Here is a 19,001-nt window from a genome sequence, read left to right on the forward strand (position 1 = left end):
CAACAAAGAAATGCATCCTAAAGGTCAGCCGGTTTTCCTCGGCTCCATTCCCACAAAAGGGCCCGTAACACATACGTGTAGGAAAGACATGTTCATCTGCTCTCTCAGGGGACTCACCAAGGTCCTACTATATAACCAGGCAGGCTCTGGCTAACATGAGAGGACAGCCCCCCCTCTGACAGGGAGATGCAGTGACTCCCTTGCTTTGGCCACAACTTCAACACAAGCTCTACAACCAGATTACTTGGGCTCCAATTCTGGCCCTCCCATTTACTAGCTGTGTGACTTTGGGCGGGTTGCTTAACCTCTCTGAACCAGTTTCTCTGTAAATTTGGGATAATTCTATAGTATCTATCTCAGAGAGTTGCTGTGATTATTAAGGAGACAAATTACATGTTGTTTTCAGCACACCACCTGGTACATAATAAATACTCAATAAATGTTTGCTACGAATGACCTTATGAGAGAAATAAGGCACAGGCAGAGCAGGGGAAGGTAAGTCATAAACTATGAAGTTAGCAATTGTGTTCAGGGGTGGTATTCATACATTTGTTCAAAATTATTCCAGGAGCTGGAAAAATGGACATTTCAGGAGCCACAGCCCTGGGCAGAAATCAAAATCAATCAATCAAGTAATCAGTCTCTCAAAACACACACACACACACACACACACACACACACGCAGAATAACAGGGAGGTGTGTCATACTACAGACAAGGAAGGGTACTACAGACAGAACCCGAGGCCACCATGCCTGAATCCTCCCTCTCCGGCAGGTGTGGACCCCAGGCGTCCTGGGTTCCCACCAGGAAAGGCATTTGGCGTGGCTGTGTTATACTGGCATCCCGCCAGAGCACGCACCAAGTCCAGCAGCTAATAGCTCCCAGTTTCAGGGTCTGAGAAGCTGCACAGAGGGCTGGACCTGGGGGGCCCAGCAGGCCACCCCAGGCGTGAGGGGCAGGCACGCCAAGGAAAGCAGATCAGGACGCTGGAAATGGCTTGGCCAGCCCCCGGGTGCAACAACGCATAGCGCAGGCAGCTCAGTGCACTGGGTGAGGGGCGAGGGGGGTTCAGCTGGTGGCAGGGTGGAAGGTCCAGGACTCCATAGCCCTTTCACCTCTGTCCAGCAACACACATGTGCCACACACACACACACACACACACACACACACGTAGGGTGCTGGGACAGCACAGGGAGCCACTGCCTCCCACAGGCCCCAGAATTCCTTCTCTCCCTCCGGGTGCCTACAGGGACCTCCCTGCTTGCGGACCACTGCCAGGGCACATCCCCACTCACCTCACACCTCCTCTAGATGGCCTCCCCTAGCCGCCTCCCGTCAGCACCACTCCCACCCAAGGCCTCTGCCTGGGGCTTTGGCAGTACTTTCTGGGTCTCTGTCCAAGGGCAGGGCCGCCGCCTGTAAGTAGGAAAGGTGTCCCCCTCCTTGGGATTTCCACAAAGGCTGGAGCCAGGTATCTCCGGCCTAGCTCTGGGTCTGGCCCACAGCAGGCCCTGGCACTGAGAATAACCATCCTTCAGAGGGAGGAGCCAGCGTTCCCTCCAGGAAGGCCCCTCACTGCCAGGGTTCCTTCACCTGTCCTGCCTCCAGAGGAGGGGCCCATAGCCTCCTTCCACCTCCCTGCTGCACAGGCCCTCTGCCGTCCCACCCCCACGCACTGCCAAGTGTGGACCTGCCTCCTCCTTCCTTTCTCCCTCTATCTCACAGAGACCGACGGGGCTTGTTGGGAAGAAGCAGAGAGAACCGGGAGCTGGGCTGAGGGACACCCACTAAGCAGGTTCCTACCAGGGGCAGAATTCCACCCTCACAGCTGGACAATACCTTTCTATCCTCTGATCCTCCCAGGGGAACCTGAGCTCTCCAAACATTCCCTTCAGACGCTGAGCACAGAGCGCGGGGGCAGGCGGGTGCAGGTCTCCCTCCCAGCCTAGCGATGGCCTCTGAATTGAATCTCCAACAGTCAGGACACTCCCAAACACCCACGCCCCTGCTGGCTTCCATGTTCAAACCTGCTGGAACCCTCCGGGGTCCCCTTTCTTGCTTCTGTGCCTCCTACATGTAGGTTTCTCTGTCCCATGCTTCCCCTGGCTTTTTCCTCAGATGTCCAGTCTTATTTTCAAGGTTATTCTACAAGGATGAGTTAGGCACCCCTCCCATGGGCTCCCACAGTGCCTGAATGTCCCCTTACTGCACCTACCACCCCCCATTGTAGATCCCTGTTTACCTATCTGCCCTTCCCACTGAGAGCTCGCTGAGGTTTCCATCATATGACCAGAACACCTCACACACAGCAGATGCTCAATAAATAACTGGAGAATGAGTGAAAGAATGAACGAACAAATGAGCACTTGCCTCAAGTGAGAACAATTGTATAAACTCTGGGGAGAGCTGATGACAAAGGCCAGCCCATCAACCGGATCAGAGGCTAGGCTATGCATTAACACAGATAACCCAATGTCGCGCTTTCTTCACTTTGAAGCACGTGGTCGTTTTCACGTGTGGATGTATGTGCAGGGCTCCCACGCTGGGAATTTCTCTCAAGTAAACAATGAGGCCTGGTGAAAACCTGATTCAGGAGCTTGTGGAAAGCATCTCCCTCCCATCAGTCCTTCCCTGTGACACTCGTGTTTATTGAACACCTACTTTGTGCCAGATCGGTCCCACATTCAAGTTGGAAAATGAATATTACTGTTTGTGGAGACATGAAATGTCAACTCCCTAGAGAGGCCTTCCCTGACCAACGGTCAAAATCACATTGAAATACACACACTCACATCCCCCCACACGCTCACACACCCCACCCCAAGACACACTCACCCCCTGACCCCACACGCATCACACACACACATCCTGCCCCACCCACACACATCCCCACATACACAAACACACACTCACACGTACCCTGCAGTGTCACACTCTACCCTCTTATGTGGCTTTATTTTCATCATGGCACTTGTTACCCCAGACACTTGATTGTTAATGTTTTTGTTGATTGTCTACCTCACCCCTTAGCATTTGGGCTCCATGAGGCCACTGCTGTGTCCCCAGAACCTACAACAGTGCCTGGCACAGGGAGGCCCTCGGTAAATATTTACTGAATCAATGAATAAAATCCAAGTTGAGCCCCTCATGTCTGTAAGTGCCTCTCTCGTCACACAATCACCCTTTTTCTGGAGGGAATTGTTTGGGGCTAAAGGAACTTTCTGAGGGTTAAGCCTAACTTGAGGGAAGGATCCCCAAAAAAGCAATGAGGCAGACAGTGGGGAGAAGAGGATGTAAGTGAGATGCAGCGTGACGGACACGGGTTTGCCGTCTTTAACAGTCACGCTCCCAACTACGTGGCACGTAACACGTGCAGCGATTCTCCTAAGCGCTGAGAACAAGGAGCTGAATCGTAACCACACCTTCCAGACGGGGACTGTTACTGCCTTCCTTTTAGAGACAAGGAAACTATGGCATGCAAAGGCAGGGCAACTGAATTACTGCATGACAAAAGAGACGCCTGCAGATACCTAAACTTGCAATGGGTAGCACCATTTCATGTGCACAGGGCAGAAAACCAAGGTGACCCATTCATTTCACAGACCCTGAAGCTCCGACGTAGAGAATGTCCAGGGTACCATTCCCTGGGCATCAGACTCCATGTTGGGTACCAGGAAGGGGGGAGGGGAAGAAACTTGCCTGGAACTCACAGTGTGGGTCAGGGAAAGGGAGCTGGGGTGCCACAGAGAAGCCCAGTTCCTGAAACTCCGGCTCCCTATTATGAAGTGGTAATCACGGTAACACCCATTGTGCAGAACTATTAAAAATGCAGGGATTTTCACCCTTGGAACTATTGACATTTAGGGCCAGATAATTCTTTGCTGTGGGGCTGCCCTGTGCATTGGTGGATGTTTAGCAGCATTTGGAGCCTCTGCCCCGTAGATGTCCATAACACCTCCCACCCCTCTGCTGTGACCACCAAAAACATCATCAGACATTGTCAAATGTCTCCTGGGGGGCGGGGTAGGGGATAGAAATTGCCCCTGGTTGAGAACCACTGATGAAAATTCAATAAAATGCGCCCATTGCCCTAGGCAGGTACCTGGCACTCAGTAAATGCTAGTGGTACCAGTTTAACTCTTTGATCTCTCCAGTCTCATGTTAATATCCTCCGCCCCCTTACTCCTTGCCCTCCAGCTTTCTGTAAACTTGGAATCTATCACCTTCCCTCCTCCACAGGACCTTTGCCTGCAGGCAGTTCTCTCCATCTGGAATGCTCTCCCCAATGAGCAAACCTGAGCTCTTCCTTCAGCTGAGTCACTGAGGCTTAGACAACGCAATGCCTGCCTTGCCTGTATCACTGGCCCCTGCCCAGCCTCTCCTAGCTTTTGTCCTGCGTCCATCTCTCCATGTGGAGAGGCGAGGCATGCGTACTCCTTTATCCCCTGCACCCAGCCCAGTGTCTAGCATTTAGCAGGTATCCATTAAAACCTTATCATATGAAGCACTATTCCCCACCCTAAGCCAGGTGTGTAGCACTCTCTCAGGCCTAAGGTCCCAGGGGAAGGGACAGGAAAGTGTGCATCAGACAGCAGGGCCTCCCACCCTCGGGAGGCTGAGAGTCTAACTACAGAAAGCACAAGTGATGTAAATTCACTGCACCCCGGGGGTGGGGCTGTCTGTGGAGTAAAATGGAACAGGGTGGGCCCTTGGAAGGTCCCATTCAGGAAGGCTTCCTGGAGGAGGGGCCAGAGGAAGAGTGCTGAAACAGGGAGCACAGCAGCAGGCTGGAGGCCTGCCCTCAAGCTTAGCGGAAAGGCTTGGCTAGAGGGGCGAGTTGGGAAGAGCGGGAGGCAAGGCCAGCAGAGGGAGGGTGGCTGCCTTCTGCTCTCACTCGGAGCCCCGGGCAGAACCAGGCTGCAGGGGTGGCTGATGCTCTGGTTTCTACCCATCCTCCCTTCATTCCCACTCCACGTGCTCACTGTTCCCCAGCCTCAGGGCCAGGCCCAGGGCATTGGGTTTCCCACAGTCACATTCCTGCCTCCATAGCTCATGTCAGTGAGACTCCCAGGCTGGGGCTGGCAGCCACGCGGTCTGCGGCCACGCACTCCATCTTGGGGCTAGCTGTGGAAAGCATCCTGCCGCTCGCCCAGGGGACTGGGTAGCCTCCAACTGCTGCTGCCCAGCTGGCAGCCACGGCTCCCTGGGGGAGCCTGAGCTTAGATGTGTGAGGAACTCTCTCCCTCCCAGATGCTGCGGGGCTTCCCCAGGGGTCCCCAGAGCTAGCAGCCAAGCCCACCTTACTCTGCTGAGCGCTGATGCCCCCAAGACCTCAGTGTGGCCACTGCACTGGGAAGAAAGAGGTAGGGAAGCTGAGAAATCAAGCACTCTATGAAGGGGACTCCTTGACCTGCCTAAATTGGACCCAAGACCAGCACAAGACTGCTAGCGTGTCTGAGATTCCTTCTGCGCCACAGGTTGTCTATCTCACACACACACACACACACACACACACACACACCCCTCCTCCCTCTGGTAATGGCACACTGCCCCGTGTCTGAATCAGGATTTGTAAAGTAGAGGCAGAAGGAGCAAAAGCAGATGTGGATGCAGCAAAAGGACAGGCTGAGCAGGCGGGGACAGAGCCACAGGAGCCACACCATGGTGGTCAGAAAGGAAACAACAGAGCCTCCAAGGTATCTTGGGGGCCCATCAGGGCACCCCCTTCCCTAGCAGGGTCAAGAGGATAGGTGTGGGGGGCCAGCTGCCCTCCTCACTTTACGAAGAGAACTCAATTCCTATGCATGATGGACTCAAAGAGCAGGGGAGCTACTATTCGAAGGACCCCCATCCCTTTACTTCTGTAAGCAGGATTGGGGAGCCGCCCCTGGCCCCTGCTGAGAGCAGCAGGTGCTGGAGCCGACTCATATGGCTCATGAGAACAGATCATTAAATTTTCAGCCATTTTACAAGCCAGTGTTTAAACACAGCCATTTGAAAAAATTAAATCATATAAATTTACAACTACAGAAATTAATTCAAAAAACAAAGGTGATAAATATTCAAACTCAACTCATCACTTCCTAATTATTTTGCTACCTTTTACTGTTACCCTGTTCCTGAAGTTATTTACGTATAGTGTATGGGGGGGTGGACATACTGCGTACGACGTGCCACTGCCACGCTCTTCCCATCCCCACGTTCATGATGTCACATTGCTGGCTTGAATCGGCCATGGCAGAGATATTTACACCCTGGAAATCAGCAAGTGCTACAAACCAGGGTGGGATTTGTTTTCTGGATTTTTTTTTCGGGAGACCAATTGTCAAATATTGGCCAACACAGCTTGAGGGTGACCTGCCAGGATCTCTTCTTCACTATGGGATGTGCTGGGACATCCAGAGAACACACGGCGATGTAGGGTAGAGTGCTACAAACTCTGCACGGCTTCATCATTATCCATAAGACTTTTCACAATACTCATGTGAGGAAGCACAGCTAGAATAATTATTACTTGTCTTCTCTGTGCCTCAGTTTGCTTGCCTGTAAAATGGGAGTGCTAATAAAACACATCTCTTAGGATAGCTGGGAGGGTTAAGTGAGATGATACATGAACAGGGAAGAGTGCAGTGCCTGACTCATGGTACGTGCTCTAGAACAGATGGCAAACTTTGTCCATAAAGGGCCAGAGAGTAAATACTGTGGCCTTTGCGACCACTCAGCTGCCACTAGAGCAGGACAGCAGCCACAAATAACACACACATGAACGAGCATGGCTGTGCCAATGAAGCCCTATTTGCACAAATGGGCACAGGGCTTGATTTGACTTGTGGGCATGGTTTGCTGACCCCTGCTCTATATGGAGAGATTATTTTTGTTGTGTTGTTATCACTCCTATCTGGTAAGTGAGAAAACTAGGGCCCAGAGAAGTTAAAGTCTTCCTTAGGGTGGCACAGCAAATTAGCTGGCAGAGACAGGGGTCTCCCAGAAACCCCTCGGGGCTCTTCCCAGCTCCTGTTTCCCCATAGAACTCAGCACCTGAGCAGGGTTCTGGGGCAGGACGGAGCCGAGTGCCAAGTCAGGGCCTTGGGGAGCCCAGGGCCCACACATCACTGCCCCGGCTGCCCCAGCCTCAGCTTCCAGGGAAACCCCACACAGGCCAGCAGGCCAGGCCAGAGGAGAAGAACACTTTAAAAGAGAAAACTCAGGAACACAGACCTCCCTTCCTAATCGGGGCTGATTGCAACCTTAAGTGGAATAGCAGGCAAGGGTGCAACCCCATTTAATTTACAGCTGGAGCCAGGGCTTGGCAACAGCTGCTAAACTCCTTGCAAAACTACAGGCCAGCCCCTGGGGATCTGGGAGTGGAATCAGGAAACCTGGAGAATCCACGGTGCCACGTGTGGGCTGGCGCGTGCGTCTGTGTGTATGTGTGCATGTGTCCCTCTAGGGTTTCCACGTCTCCGCACGTGGAGGTTGCAGAGAACACTCTAGCAGGTTTTATCCCACGCCAGAATGCCTCTGTAATTAGGACAACTGTATGTCCCACTTGGTCAGGAATGGCCCTAGCTTATACCTGTTTTCCAACATGACTGACAATAGTGTCCCAGTCCAGACAATAAATTATAAGATCACCTTAGCAATGGTGGATGTCGACCCTCATACATGTACAACGACACACATGGCGCACCCAGCACATCTACACAGCGGTGACATACACACACATCTGTGTGCTGGCACTTTGTCTCAAGTACACAGACACAATTCGGCCCTCCAGACATCAGCATCCTTGGGCTAAACTGACCTAGCGTGTGCACATTTAGAGGAATTACCCAAATTGTCTTTCTATGTAGTGGAGCAGGAGGGGCAGGAACACTCCTGCTTGAGAGGCCAACCAGCCCTTAAGCTGCCCTGCTAGCACAATGCCAGGTATAGAACAGGTGTTCAATTAGCATATTCAAAAAACAGAATCCAGGACACACAGAGCCCCTTCCCAATTCAGGCAGACCACCCCATAGGCCTTGGTTACTTAACGAGGCAAAGCCCTCTCAGCTCCCAGGTGCTGCCGTTGCTCAAAGTGCCACTCTGGGCACCACACCTGGGAACTATGCCATACCTGGCAGGGCTCTATCCGGGTCCGGAGATGGCCCTTCCCCTCCCCACCCACATCTGACCTCCTTTTCAAACAGTTCAAATCTCAAATTACTCCTTTCTGGCACCTGCAGCTTCTCCCTCTCAGCACTTCCGGCTCCCAGCTACCCTTCCCTGCCTCCTGGCTGGGGCTTGGAATGCCTGTCTCTGTAGGTCCTCGCCACTTCAGGTCAGGACTCAGGTCTCTGCCAACCAATTGGCGGCTTCCTAGGTGGGGGCCATCATACCAGCTCCCCTCCAGCTGCCCAACTGCTCCAGGGAGGCCAAGCTACCTGGCTACAACATGAGGAGGGTGATACCCACAGCCAAAGGCTCCAGCCAGGCGCCAAGGGCCCTCCCTAGGACCCCACTCAAAGGCCCTCACTGGGGGAGGACATTGTGCTCGAATAGGAGTGGAGAGAGTAACCTGGGGAGGGAGGGCAGAGAGCCGCTGTTCTGGCCTTGGTTTGAGAACTGACTCATGTTGTGCCACTGGGCAAACCCCTTCTCATGCCCCAGCTTCTTCTGGGGTAATATTAGGGGCTCAGAGTAATATTAGAGCAGCGCTGTCCAACAGAACTTTCTGGAATGATGGAACTCTTCTATAATTGCACTGTCCAAAGTGATAGCCAGGTGTAGCTGTTGAGCATTGGAAATGTGGCTAGTGTGACTGGGGAACTAAATTTTCTTATTTTAATTACTTTAAATGTAAATCTAAATAGCCACATATGGCTGGTGGCTACCGTATTGGACAGTGCAGTTCTGAACTTCAATCTCCCCAACTATGAAATGGATATAATGATAGAATCCAGCCTTCCGGGGTCACTGTGAGGCCAGAATGACCCAATGCATATAAAGCTCTCAGCCTGGTCTTTGGCACATGGTAAAATGGATTTTAGTAATTCTTATATTCTTTGGGGTCCTGGGTTCCCTTTGGAATTGGAGAAAACCATGGACCTTAAACCAGAATTCACCATCACAAACACAGGTGCGCTCATTGCACATATATGCACATCACACATGTGCACACATCATATACATTGCACACACTTGCACATATGTATCACACATGTGCATATACATTACACACATATCGTGTGTGTGTGCACATCACACATGTGCCTACACATCAGACACACATGCACACACAGGTCACACACAAACACCCACAGATTTGCATGCAATTTCAAGAGGCTCCCACGGCTCCATAGCCAGGTGGAGAGCGCCTTTCAAACATGGAAGTTCCTTCCAGCTCTGAAAATCTCCAAGGCTATGAGAACAAATTGCCGAGTCTCCATCTCCTTTCCTCCTCCCTGCCCAGGATCATCTCGGAAAACCCTGCCTGACAGTCAGGGCCAAGCACAGAGACATGGCTCTGGAAAAATCCTTGCGCGAGGAGGGCAGGCCCAGGGCAAGAGCGACAGGACGGATTCTGTGAGCTCATCCCGGCAGCCGGCAGCCGTCACCAGAGTTCCCAGAGAGGCCGGTGGCGTCTGGAGGGGGTGACTGGGTGGGAGCCCGCGGTGGCGGCAGCACGGGGTGTGGGGCGAGGAGAGGGAGGCTGGATGGAACGAGCTATAATAGCAGCTTTGTGCTCCGCTTCCCAGCTCCCTGGGAACGCCAGGGAGATTATGAAACCCGGTGTCTTTGGGAATGCCAGGATATTAGCTGGAAAAAGAATAATACGAAAATAAAATAATGCTCACGATGGAGACAGCAGACGATTAGCAGACGGAGCCAGGGCCTCCCGCTCCGTGGAGGGAGCCAGGCTTGGCCCCGGCAGAAGGTTTCAGGGAAAGGCTGCCCGTGCTAATGAGCAGACAGGGCCTGCCTTCCAGCGAGACGTCTTCAGGAGGGGAAGCTGGCAAGCGAGGCCCGGCTTGCTGGTGAGCACGTGGGCCAGGGGAAGGGTGGTAGGAGGCAAGGGGCGCCACAAGCCTGGCCCCTGGGCCCAGACATCCAGAAATGTCAAATTACCAGGAAGGCCACCTGGCCACCACCCGCATTCTGTCCCTGGACTCCTTCAAGCTCTGCCTCCCAATGTGGTCCTCTAAAAAGCATCCCTCATTAGACTCTGTCACTCTGGAATGACTTTATTCTGCCCTCCTGCACTTCAAAGATGCAAATTCTTTGGGTTTCTTAGCACTCACGTGTGAAAGTCTCTCTTCCTAGTCAGACAGCTGTCCCTCATGGGCCAGGCCTCCACCGTCAGATGGGAGAGCATTCGAAGTAAAGACCACTTTTCTCCCATCAGGGAACAAGGACAACGTGTCATCTTCCCCTGCCTCCCTCTCCAGGGCCCTGGCCACACACCATCAGTCAAGAATGGACAAACCCGGCCTCTCTCAGGACGGCATCCAAGTGGAGGGCCCGATGTGACCACCACCCACCCTCATCTTCACGACGGACTATGCACGTCATATCCTGGATACCTGGAGGCGGTCCTTGGGCCAGCAGCATTGCGTCACTTGGAAGCTTCCTAGAAATGGAGACTCTCAGGCCCCACCCAGACACCAAATCGAGAGTCTGCATTTTAACAAGATGCCCAGATGGCTCCTTTGTTCCTTAGGGCTGACAAGCACTTCTTTCTAGGCATCATGTCCTTAATCCGTATAATACCCCTAGGATGCAGGTAACAGAGTCACTAAAGGGATAAGGGACTTGTCCACAGCACAGACACAGAGGAAGGAGAATTGGAACCAAACCTGAGCCATTCAGCTCACCTGTCCTACCGTGTTCCCACCAAGCGAATCTACACACATCAAGGACCAGTAGCTGGGTCCTGTCACCCAGGAAACTCAACCACCTGCCCCCATGACACAGGGTGGACTTTGGCCCTGTGCTTTGCTGGGCGTCAATAAGCCCCGGGACAAAGGACAGCAGGCTCAGGGACAGGACTCCAGGCTGACTTTTATCCTAGCAGGAAGCGTGGAAAGGTGACCATGGAAGGGGAATGTGTATGCATATGTGCATGTGTGTGTGCACGTGTGTGTGCATGTGTGTGTGTGTGTGTGTGTGTTGGTGTCAATGGAGGTTCAATTCACTCCAGTGCAGCATGGTCACACTGTTCCTGTCAAACAGGCCTAGGGCCCTCCCCAAATGCTGGCCATACCTAAAGACTTCCCAAAAGTCTGTGTCCTCCAGATCCAGGTTTGTGGGTGCAGCCCCTCCATCCACTGTCTGCCCTGGTTCTCTAAGTCAGCAAAGCTCCCCAGACACAGACGGCTTCGCTGTGTTGGTTCCTTCCACATATCACAGGCGAATCACACTGGCCTCACAATCCATCACCTTCCCAGGTCTGCTGACTTAACATTTGATTACCATGCTCCCTCACATTTTCTCCCACAGAAAGAATAAACGAACTAGTTTCTCTGTTTCTGGGAAACGACCCACTTCGATCTCCCAGTCACCAAGCCATGAAAGCCTGGCAGTGGGTCTCCCAGCCTTGCTCATCTTCTTCCCCCGATCCTGGCCAGCCCCAGACCGTCCATGCTTCTGTCCACGTGTCTCCAGGCCCCTCTGGCCTTGTGCCCTCTCTCCTGGCCCACTCACCTCACAGCAGACGCGCGGCCCCCATGCCCGGCAGCTTCCTGCCCTGGGCCGCCTGGCAGACAGCCACCAGATCCGTCTTTCTCACACAGCACTTCACCGCGTGTGTCAGACTTGCCAGGGCCAACCATGAACTCATCACTGCCCCAGGCCCACCCCTCCCCATGGCCTGCGGAAGGGAGTCATCCACTGTCCACGCAGTGGAGCCTCTGAGGCCCATTTGTCTCTTCCCTCCCTGAGCCCTGCCACTCCACTTTCCTCCACTCGGGTCCCACAGCTCCTGTCCCAGATGGTCACCTCATCCTGGATCTCTAATCAAGGCTCCTAATGGTCTCCTGATGGGAGGCTCTTCCTCTCAACCACCCGCCATGGCTCCTTGATTAACAGCCGCAGAACCCAGCTCTGACCAGAGCACGTTCCACTCAACACCCACACTGGCTCCCCGCTGTAGCTCTTTGCCCAGCGTTGTTTTGAATTTTTCATTCCCTCTTTAGATGCTCCTCTCTCCAACCTGGCGGTGCTGTCAATCATAGAAAAGAGGCCTGACCCAAGAGGACCAATGAGAACACTCCATGCCTCACCCTCAGGCTCAGGGGCTGGCGTGGGCACATGACCAGGCAGAACCAGTCAGCCACACATCAGACTGCGACTGGCGGCTCTGTCCCGTCCTCACACTCTCCAGCTCTGAGGGAAACAGGATGCCGGGAGGGCTGTGCTATTTTATCCAGCAGGGATTTGCTGGCTCTAAAGATGATGTCAGCCTTTGGTCACAGGTGCCATCTTTGCCACCACGGAGAGCGAGTCAGTGTGAGAACGAGGCTAACACAGGAGAGCAAGTCAGAAACGCAGAGTCCCGGGACCTTCTGAATGAACCCCTATTTCCTGCCAGACCTATGCCTCATTCACCTCTTGGGCACTTCCCAGCTACCTGAGCACTGAAATCCCTCTTCTTTCTTTAGGTATTTGAGTTGATTTTCTGCCTGATGAAAATAAGTCCTAGTTCCTTAGAGTACCCGGCCAGCCTCCTCAGACCTGGTCCTGACTTTGAGGTCTGCCACAGTCTTTATGCCCCCCACCCCTCAGCTGGAGCCACACAACTACTGGCAGGCCCTGCCCTGTGCCCAAGCCAGGCCCTTTCTGACAGGACAAAGAGAGTTACAGAACACCAGCTCTGCCCCACTGTACTCACCCAGCCCTTCCAGCAGCTCTGCCCCCACACATGTGTACCCAGCTTTATGTAGCCCAGGGCTAAGCCCCACGGCTCCTCACCCGACCAAATACTCACACGCATGAGTACATGCAAACACACGCATAGCTGTCTGCACGTGAATACGCTCAGACTCCATCAGCCAACACAGCCTGTGGGACCTGCTCCCAGGGTCACAACCCAAAGCCCCCACCTGGGGGTGGGGGGCAGGCAGCGTGGCTGGATTTCAGAGGGGGTGTCTCATCCTGGGCATGTCACTCCCACCTCCAGGAATCCCCAGACCAATAGTGCAGGGAACAGGCCATATCCTGGCCCTGAGTCCCCTCTCAGGCTCTCCAGAAAGGCCTGCTCATCTTTTGGGGGAACACATCATGATCATGCAGACCCTGGATAACGGAGCTGACCCCAGTTCCAGTGGCTCCAGAGAGTGCACTGGGACAAGACAGCCAGCCTGGGGCTCAGGTTTGAAGGCACACCTCTCCCAAAACTTCCTGGGACGCCCACGCAATGGCCTCTGTCCCAGGAGGATTCCTGTCCAACCAAGGACACCCATGGCTCACTAGGCCTCTCTAGCTGCTCCCATGGGCTAGGTCAAAGCCTCCCCGGCCCATCTCAGCCAGCCAGCCTCTTCAAGAAGAACTCAGTCCCTCGGCTCCAGTCACAAGTCAGTCCATCAGAGGACCAAGGCTCCCATCTTGGTCTTCCATTGCCAAGAAAGGAGTTGTTCTATTATAGGAGGACACTGAGACTGGTGGCCACTTTCTTCCCATGCAACCCCAGAGGAACTGAAGCCAGGATGTCTGGCCAATGTCCTTTCCAAAGTTCTATCCTGGGGCCCCTAACTCCCCTGCATCAGCCCTAAACAGCCCTGGAAACCCAAGCTGCACCCCACCCAACCCAGGCTCAGCGGGCACAGCGACCTACGTACCAGGGCTCCCTCAAGGGCAAACACAGCTGCAGGTCCTGTCTTCTCCAAGGGCTCCATGCGGCGGCGCCAGCGGCGGCGGCGGAAGGCATCTGTTTTGCGGTACTCCAGGTGGAACTTCCAGCCAAAGAGCGAGGCGTACTCCCAGCCCTCACCCTCTGCCTCCGCCTGCCTGTGCTACGAGGAGAACAGGGCAGATTCAGAGGCCACTGGCAGGTTTGCAGGGTGTGCTGGGCTTGGTTCCACCTGCGCCCTTCCTGGCCTCCACAATTCCCCACCCACCCCACACCAGCACCCTCCAGATGGGAAAACCTGGGAGGACTGCCTGGAGGAGGGGCCGGGGGGGTGCTCTGAGCAGCTTCTGCAGTGACAAGAGCTCTTGAGTCAGACTATCAGAAGGGGAAGATACTCCCTAGGCTATGGGGAGAACCAAGGAGCCACAAAAGGAAGGTAGACTGAAGTGGAGATGCAAACACTGGGCTTCAGGTTTGTTTGTTTAGTTGGATTTTGGGTGGATTTCATGAATCTGAAGTTTTCTTGTCATTTCCTTTTTCTTCTTCACATCCCAACTTCTAAAAATGAAAGTGGGTCTGCAATTCAGAGGCAAAATGAAGATCTCATTTCCCAGCCCCAGCTTTTTCTCCTCAAGGCTGGACCTAGGTCAGCCACGGAGGGGACCGCCCCGCCCCCCCAGCTCTTCCTCTGAGGAGACTCTTCCCAGGTCTGGAGGGAGCCCTGGAAGCCCCTGGCTCTCCAGCTCCCAAGAGAGAATGACTGCCCTCAGGCACTGCCTCAGGTCTGGGCCGTGAGCTCAGTGATGGGTGCCAGTCCTGGAGACCAGCTTTGCCCCTGTCTAGGAGGGATGCTGATTGTGAGAAAGTAAGGCTCGCTGCCTGGCAAGGCTTTGCTCTGTCCCCTGGGGGCTCCCCTGGAGAATGGAGTGTGTCTGCTTCACGGCACGAGGAACAGCTTGTTACCCAAGAACCTTTCCCTGGACCCAGCAACAGCCATCTCTAGATTCTCTGTGCCCAAAGAGAGGAAGGGACATGAGTCCTGCCAAAGGCTACTCCTGGACTGGGAGAGGCCTGGTTCTTGGACCAAAATTCAAATGTACACTTGGGGAGGAAGGACACAGACCCAGGGGATGCGGGCACTGAGGCCGTGCGGGCCTGGACGTCTGTGGGAAGCTCACTCTGCACCTTCCTGTGTCCCATGGGGATCTGTGCACAGCCAAGAGCATGTGTGTGTGTGCCATGTGCATGTCCTCTGGTGAATGCTGACGGGGCCCGCCAGGCCTCTTTATCAGCTGGGGTAGTCATGAGTTGCACCCATTCCCAGCTGCCAGGACAGTCAGCAGCTACCAGCTCCAGTGGCCCCCTTTCCCAGGAAGTGCCCATGTTGAAGGAAGCAGGCTCCCTGGAGAGGGTACATGCCCCAGCCCACCCCAGCAGTCCCCAGCCACTGACTGATGGCTAAGAGGTGTAACCCCCAGCTCCCTTGCCTCCAGGTGAGGCTGATTCTATGGTGCTCCAGGGTGTGCCCACCCCAAGGCACAGCTCAGGCCAAAGCTGACTTTGCCTGAGACCATGTCCTTGCTCCTGGCACTCCTAAGAGATTCGGCCTCTAGGACACCCAGCCACAGACACATTCTAGGTATATCTTTGCACCTTCAGGGTGTGTGTGTGAACTCCCAGGGCTCCCCCCTGCACAGTCATGGGCATCTGGGTATATTCTGTCTGAGCATCTGTGAATGTGCTGGGTGTGCTCTGTGTGCATCCGTGCGTGTGCTGGGTGTGCTCTGTGTGCATCCGTGTGTGTGCTGGGTGTGCTCTGTGTGCATCCGTGCATATGCTGGGCATGATCTGTGTGCATCCGTGTGTGTCCTAGGCGTGCTCTGTGTGCATCTGTGCGTGTGCTGGGCGTGCTCTGTGTGCATCCGTGCATGTGCTGGGCATGCTGTGTGCATCCATGCGTGTGCTGGGCATGCTCTGTGTGCATCTGAGTGTGTGCTGGTTGTGCTCTGTGTGCAACCGTGCGTGTGCTGGGTATGCTCTGTGTGCATCTGAGTGTGTGCTAGGTGTGCTCTGTGTGCATCCGTGCGTGTGCTGGGAATGCTCTGTGTGCATCCGTGTGTGTGCTGGATGTGCTCTGTGTGCATCCATGTGTGTTCTGGGTGTGCTCTGTGTGCATCCGTGCGTGTGCTGGGCGTGCTCTGTGTGCATCCGTGCATGTGCTGGGCATGCTCTGTGTGCAACCATGCGTGTGCTGGGTGTGCTCTGTGTGCATCTGTGTGTGCTGAGTGTGCTCTGCTGGGTGTGATATTGCATTGCTATGTGCGATATGTGCATGTGCTAGGTATGATGTGTGTGTGCTTTTTGTGATTTGCGTGTATCTGTGTTTGTGCTGGGTGTGATATTTGCATGTATGTGTGTGCTGGGTATGATCTGTGAGTATCTCGATTGAGCTCGTGTGCCTTGTACATGTCCTGTGCACACCCATGTGCACAGACACACACAGGTGTGCACCGGTGCCCAGCTTGCATCCCTGCACCCGAGCCTCACCCCACCCACCACCCACTGGCCTCACCTTCTTCAGTGCCTCCATCTGGCTGAGGTCCCTTCTGCGCAGGCGGACCCAGCGCCGCCGACGGTGTGTGTAGTACATCTTCTCAGCAGGGACCCAGTGCTTCGGCTTCCGGTCCGGGGGGATGGTGATACTGTACTCCCAGCCTGGGGGAGGCGTACCCGTCACTCATTGTCCCCCAACTCCCCATCTCTCCAGAGGCTATCTCTCCATTGGGGGCATTGCAAGTGGCCACTGATTCCTAGCTTGTAACGTGAAGTGAGGTCTAACCCAGGAAGTCCCCCAGATGAAGCAGCCCAATGAAGACCAGTGCCCGAGGCCAAGGGGCCATGCGCTCGGCTACCCCTACCAGCATGGGGCTCACCGAGCTCCATGTGCTACCCACCTTGCTCATCAACAGCCCGATTGAGGTCCGTGGACCACTCTTCATCTTCCCACTTCCAGCCCAGTGGGCACTCGATGTCATCCTTGGGAAGCACCTTCTCCCCATTCTGGGCAACGCACAATAAGCAAGCGTGAGAAGAGACAAGCATGATCGGGGGGGCTAAAAAGATGCAACTTGACAACATATACCCTCAAAGTCCCAAGTGAGACTCAGGGCCAGTGTCTTACCCGAGGTGGACCTCACACTGTCCCTCTGCTAAGCAGAGCATAGAGGCTGGGGACGTGGGAAGAAGGGAGAAAATGTCCCACCCTTCTCTGAGCCACAGGCCCCCCCTGGGCCCAAATGGTCTGGACTCCAAGAAAGCGGAGCCCAACTGCCCCTGGGGCGCCCCTTACCACATCCGTGTAGTTGTCACTCATGTAGATCCACTGGCCTCCAGGGAGCCGGGTCTGGTTCTCAAACACCTCCTCCACGAAGCTCAGGTGGCCTGCGTCCGTGTCATGAAGCAGCCTGTGGATGTGGGACAGTCAGAGCCTCTTCTGAAGAGATCCCCACCAATCCACAACTTCCAGCAGAGCAGCCCGGGGCGTCGGCCAACCTTCCTGCATTAGCCTCACCCCAACCCACAACAAGACAGACGGAGGGGAGAGAGTGAGGAGGGGTCAGAGACAAGGGGAGAGAGAGAAAGGAGACCTGGGGAGACCTAGAGACACTCACAGAAGAAGGATACGTCACCACCCAAGAAAAAGAAAGAAAAGGGGCACCAAGTGTAGATGCCAAAGCCTCGAGGGTAGTTGAAGCTCAGTAGATAATCGTAGGCATGGAAAATGGTATCAAGCTGTATACTTAAGATTTGAGTGCTTGACTATAATATGCTATACATCAATTTTTTTGAGGTTAAAAAAACAATTGTTGAACGTCCATCAACCGGAAAAGAGAAGAGAAGGAGGCAGAGATGGCAATGAGATGGAGAAGGATGATTTTGGGAGACACCGAGAGAAAGGCCCTGAGGCATGAAAAGGGTTAACACATAGAGGAGGAAATGGGCTTTCTGTGGTATCTTGGAGGAGAAAGTTGCAACCAACAGAAGCAAAGTCGAGCAGAGGCCAACTTTGGCTTAATAATCAAGGACCTTCAAATTGTTAGAGCCTTTCTGGAAAGGAACACTGCCTCGTGAACCCCCAGTCCTGGGAGAGTTCAGGAGGAGGTCCCTAAGATCAGCATAGGGGCAATGAGAGTAGGCAGAAGGAGTAATAGGGCTGAGGCCTTTCAGAGGAGGGGCTGGGGCAGAGGGGTCCCCCAAACCCCAACTCACGTCTTCTCTGGACACACGAACCAGTCTCCAGCCCAGGCCCAGCCAGCCGAGGGGCGGAAGCTGTCCTTAGGTAGCTTGATCTTGCCCGTGACATCAGAAAACTTGGGGTAGGTAAGGCCTGTTGTGCCCCAGTTTCCAACCAGGGCCAGCTTGGTCTGGTTCTCATACTGGAGAGCAAGCAATAGAAAAGTGAGTGGGGCCCGGGGTAGGTTGGGGGGGCGGGGAGGGTGGCAGGAGAGCAGGGAGCAGCCTGGAAGACACACTCACGGTTTCAGCAAAGACGGAGAGCTTGCCCTCGGCAAACGGGTTGAACTCCTTCTCATCCACAGAGAGCCCGAACCAGAGTTTCACCCGTAGCTGCACCGGCATCCGGGCCCTGGGCACCCCCTCCATCGGATACTGAGTGCCAGAGGAGGACAGAAACCATAGTGCCCTTCAGGACCAGGAGGTCCCAACTGGAGGGGAACCTCCAGGCCTGGGCACACCCGCCTGACACCCCATCTGATAAGTCCTGTTGAAGGACTTATCAGAATTTCATGGAAGAAATTCATGTTGAAGAAAACTTCTCCCCAGCTGCGCAGAATCCTTCCCATCAAAGGAAAAGACTGCAGCACCCCCACCTGCATGCTCTCTGCAGAGACGGACCATCAGCGGGACCCCCCATTCTCCCCTCTCCCACGACATCCTCCTTTCTGTTCCCTTCTAAAATAGCACTGTCCGATGGAACGTTCTGCGCCAGTGGAAATGGTTTCTATCTGCACAGTCCAATATGGGAACCACTAGCTCCATGTGGCAACTGAGCACTTGAAATATAGCTCGTGTGACTGAGGAACTAAATTTTTAGTTTTATTGAATTTCAATTAGTTTAAATTTAAAAAGCCACATATGGCTACCATATTGGACAG

The 19,001-nt window shown here is 54.2% G+C and overlaps 1 protein-coding gene across 23 annotated transcripts in view; it reads right to left on the minus strand.

Annotated features, from left to right (window-relative positions):
• Positions 1-19,001, minus strand: part of DYSF (dysferlin) — a 200,559-nt gene that overhangs the window by 82,027 nt on the left and 99,531 nt on the right. For all 23 annotated transcript variants that reach the window (XM_019718953.3, XM_074332153.2, XM_074332151.2 and 20 more), the window contains 6 exons: positions 18,364-18,495; positions 18,097-18,263; positions 17,177-17,291; positions 16,782-16,887; positions 16,400-16,542; positions 13,817-13,990 (listed from right to left, as the gene is read on the minus strand). In XM_019718953.3, coding sequence (XP_019574512.3) covers positions 13,817-13,990; positions 16,400-16,542; positions 16,782-16,887; positions 17,177-17,291; positions 18,097-18,263; positions 18,364-18,495 — 837 coding nt within the window. The remainder of the gene's footprint in view (positions 1-13,816; positions 13,991-16,399; positions 16,543-16,781; positions 16,888-17,176; positions 17,292-18,096; positions 18,264-18,363; positions 18,496-19,001) is intronic.

Source organism: Rhinolophus sinicus, chromosome 2 (assembly GCF_057876585.1).
Source record: "Rhinolophus sinicus isolate RSI-liver-muscle chromosome 2, RSI-T2T, whole genome shotgun sequence".
NCBI classification, from domain to species: Eukaryota; Metazoa; Chordata; class Mammalia; order Chiroptera; family Rhinolophidae; genus Rhinolophus; species Rhinolophus sinicus.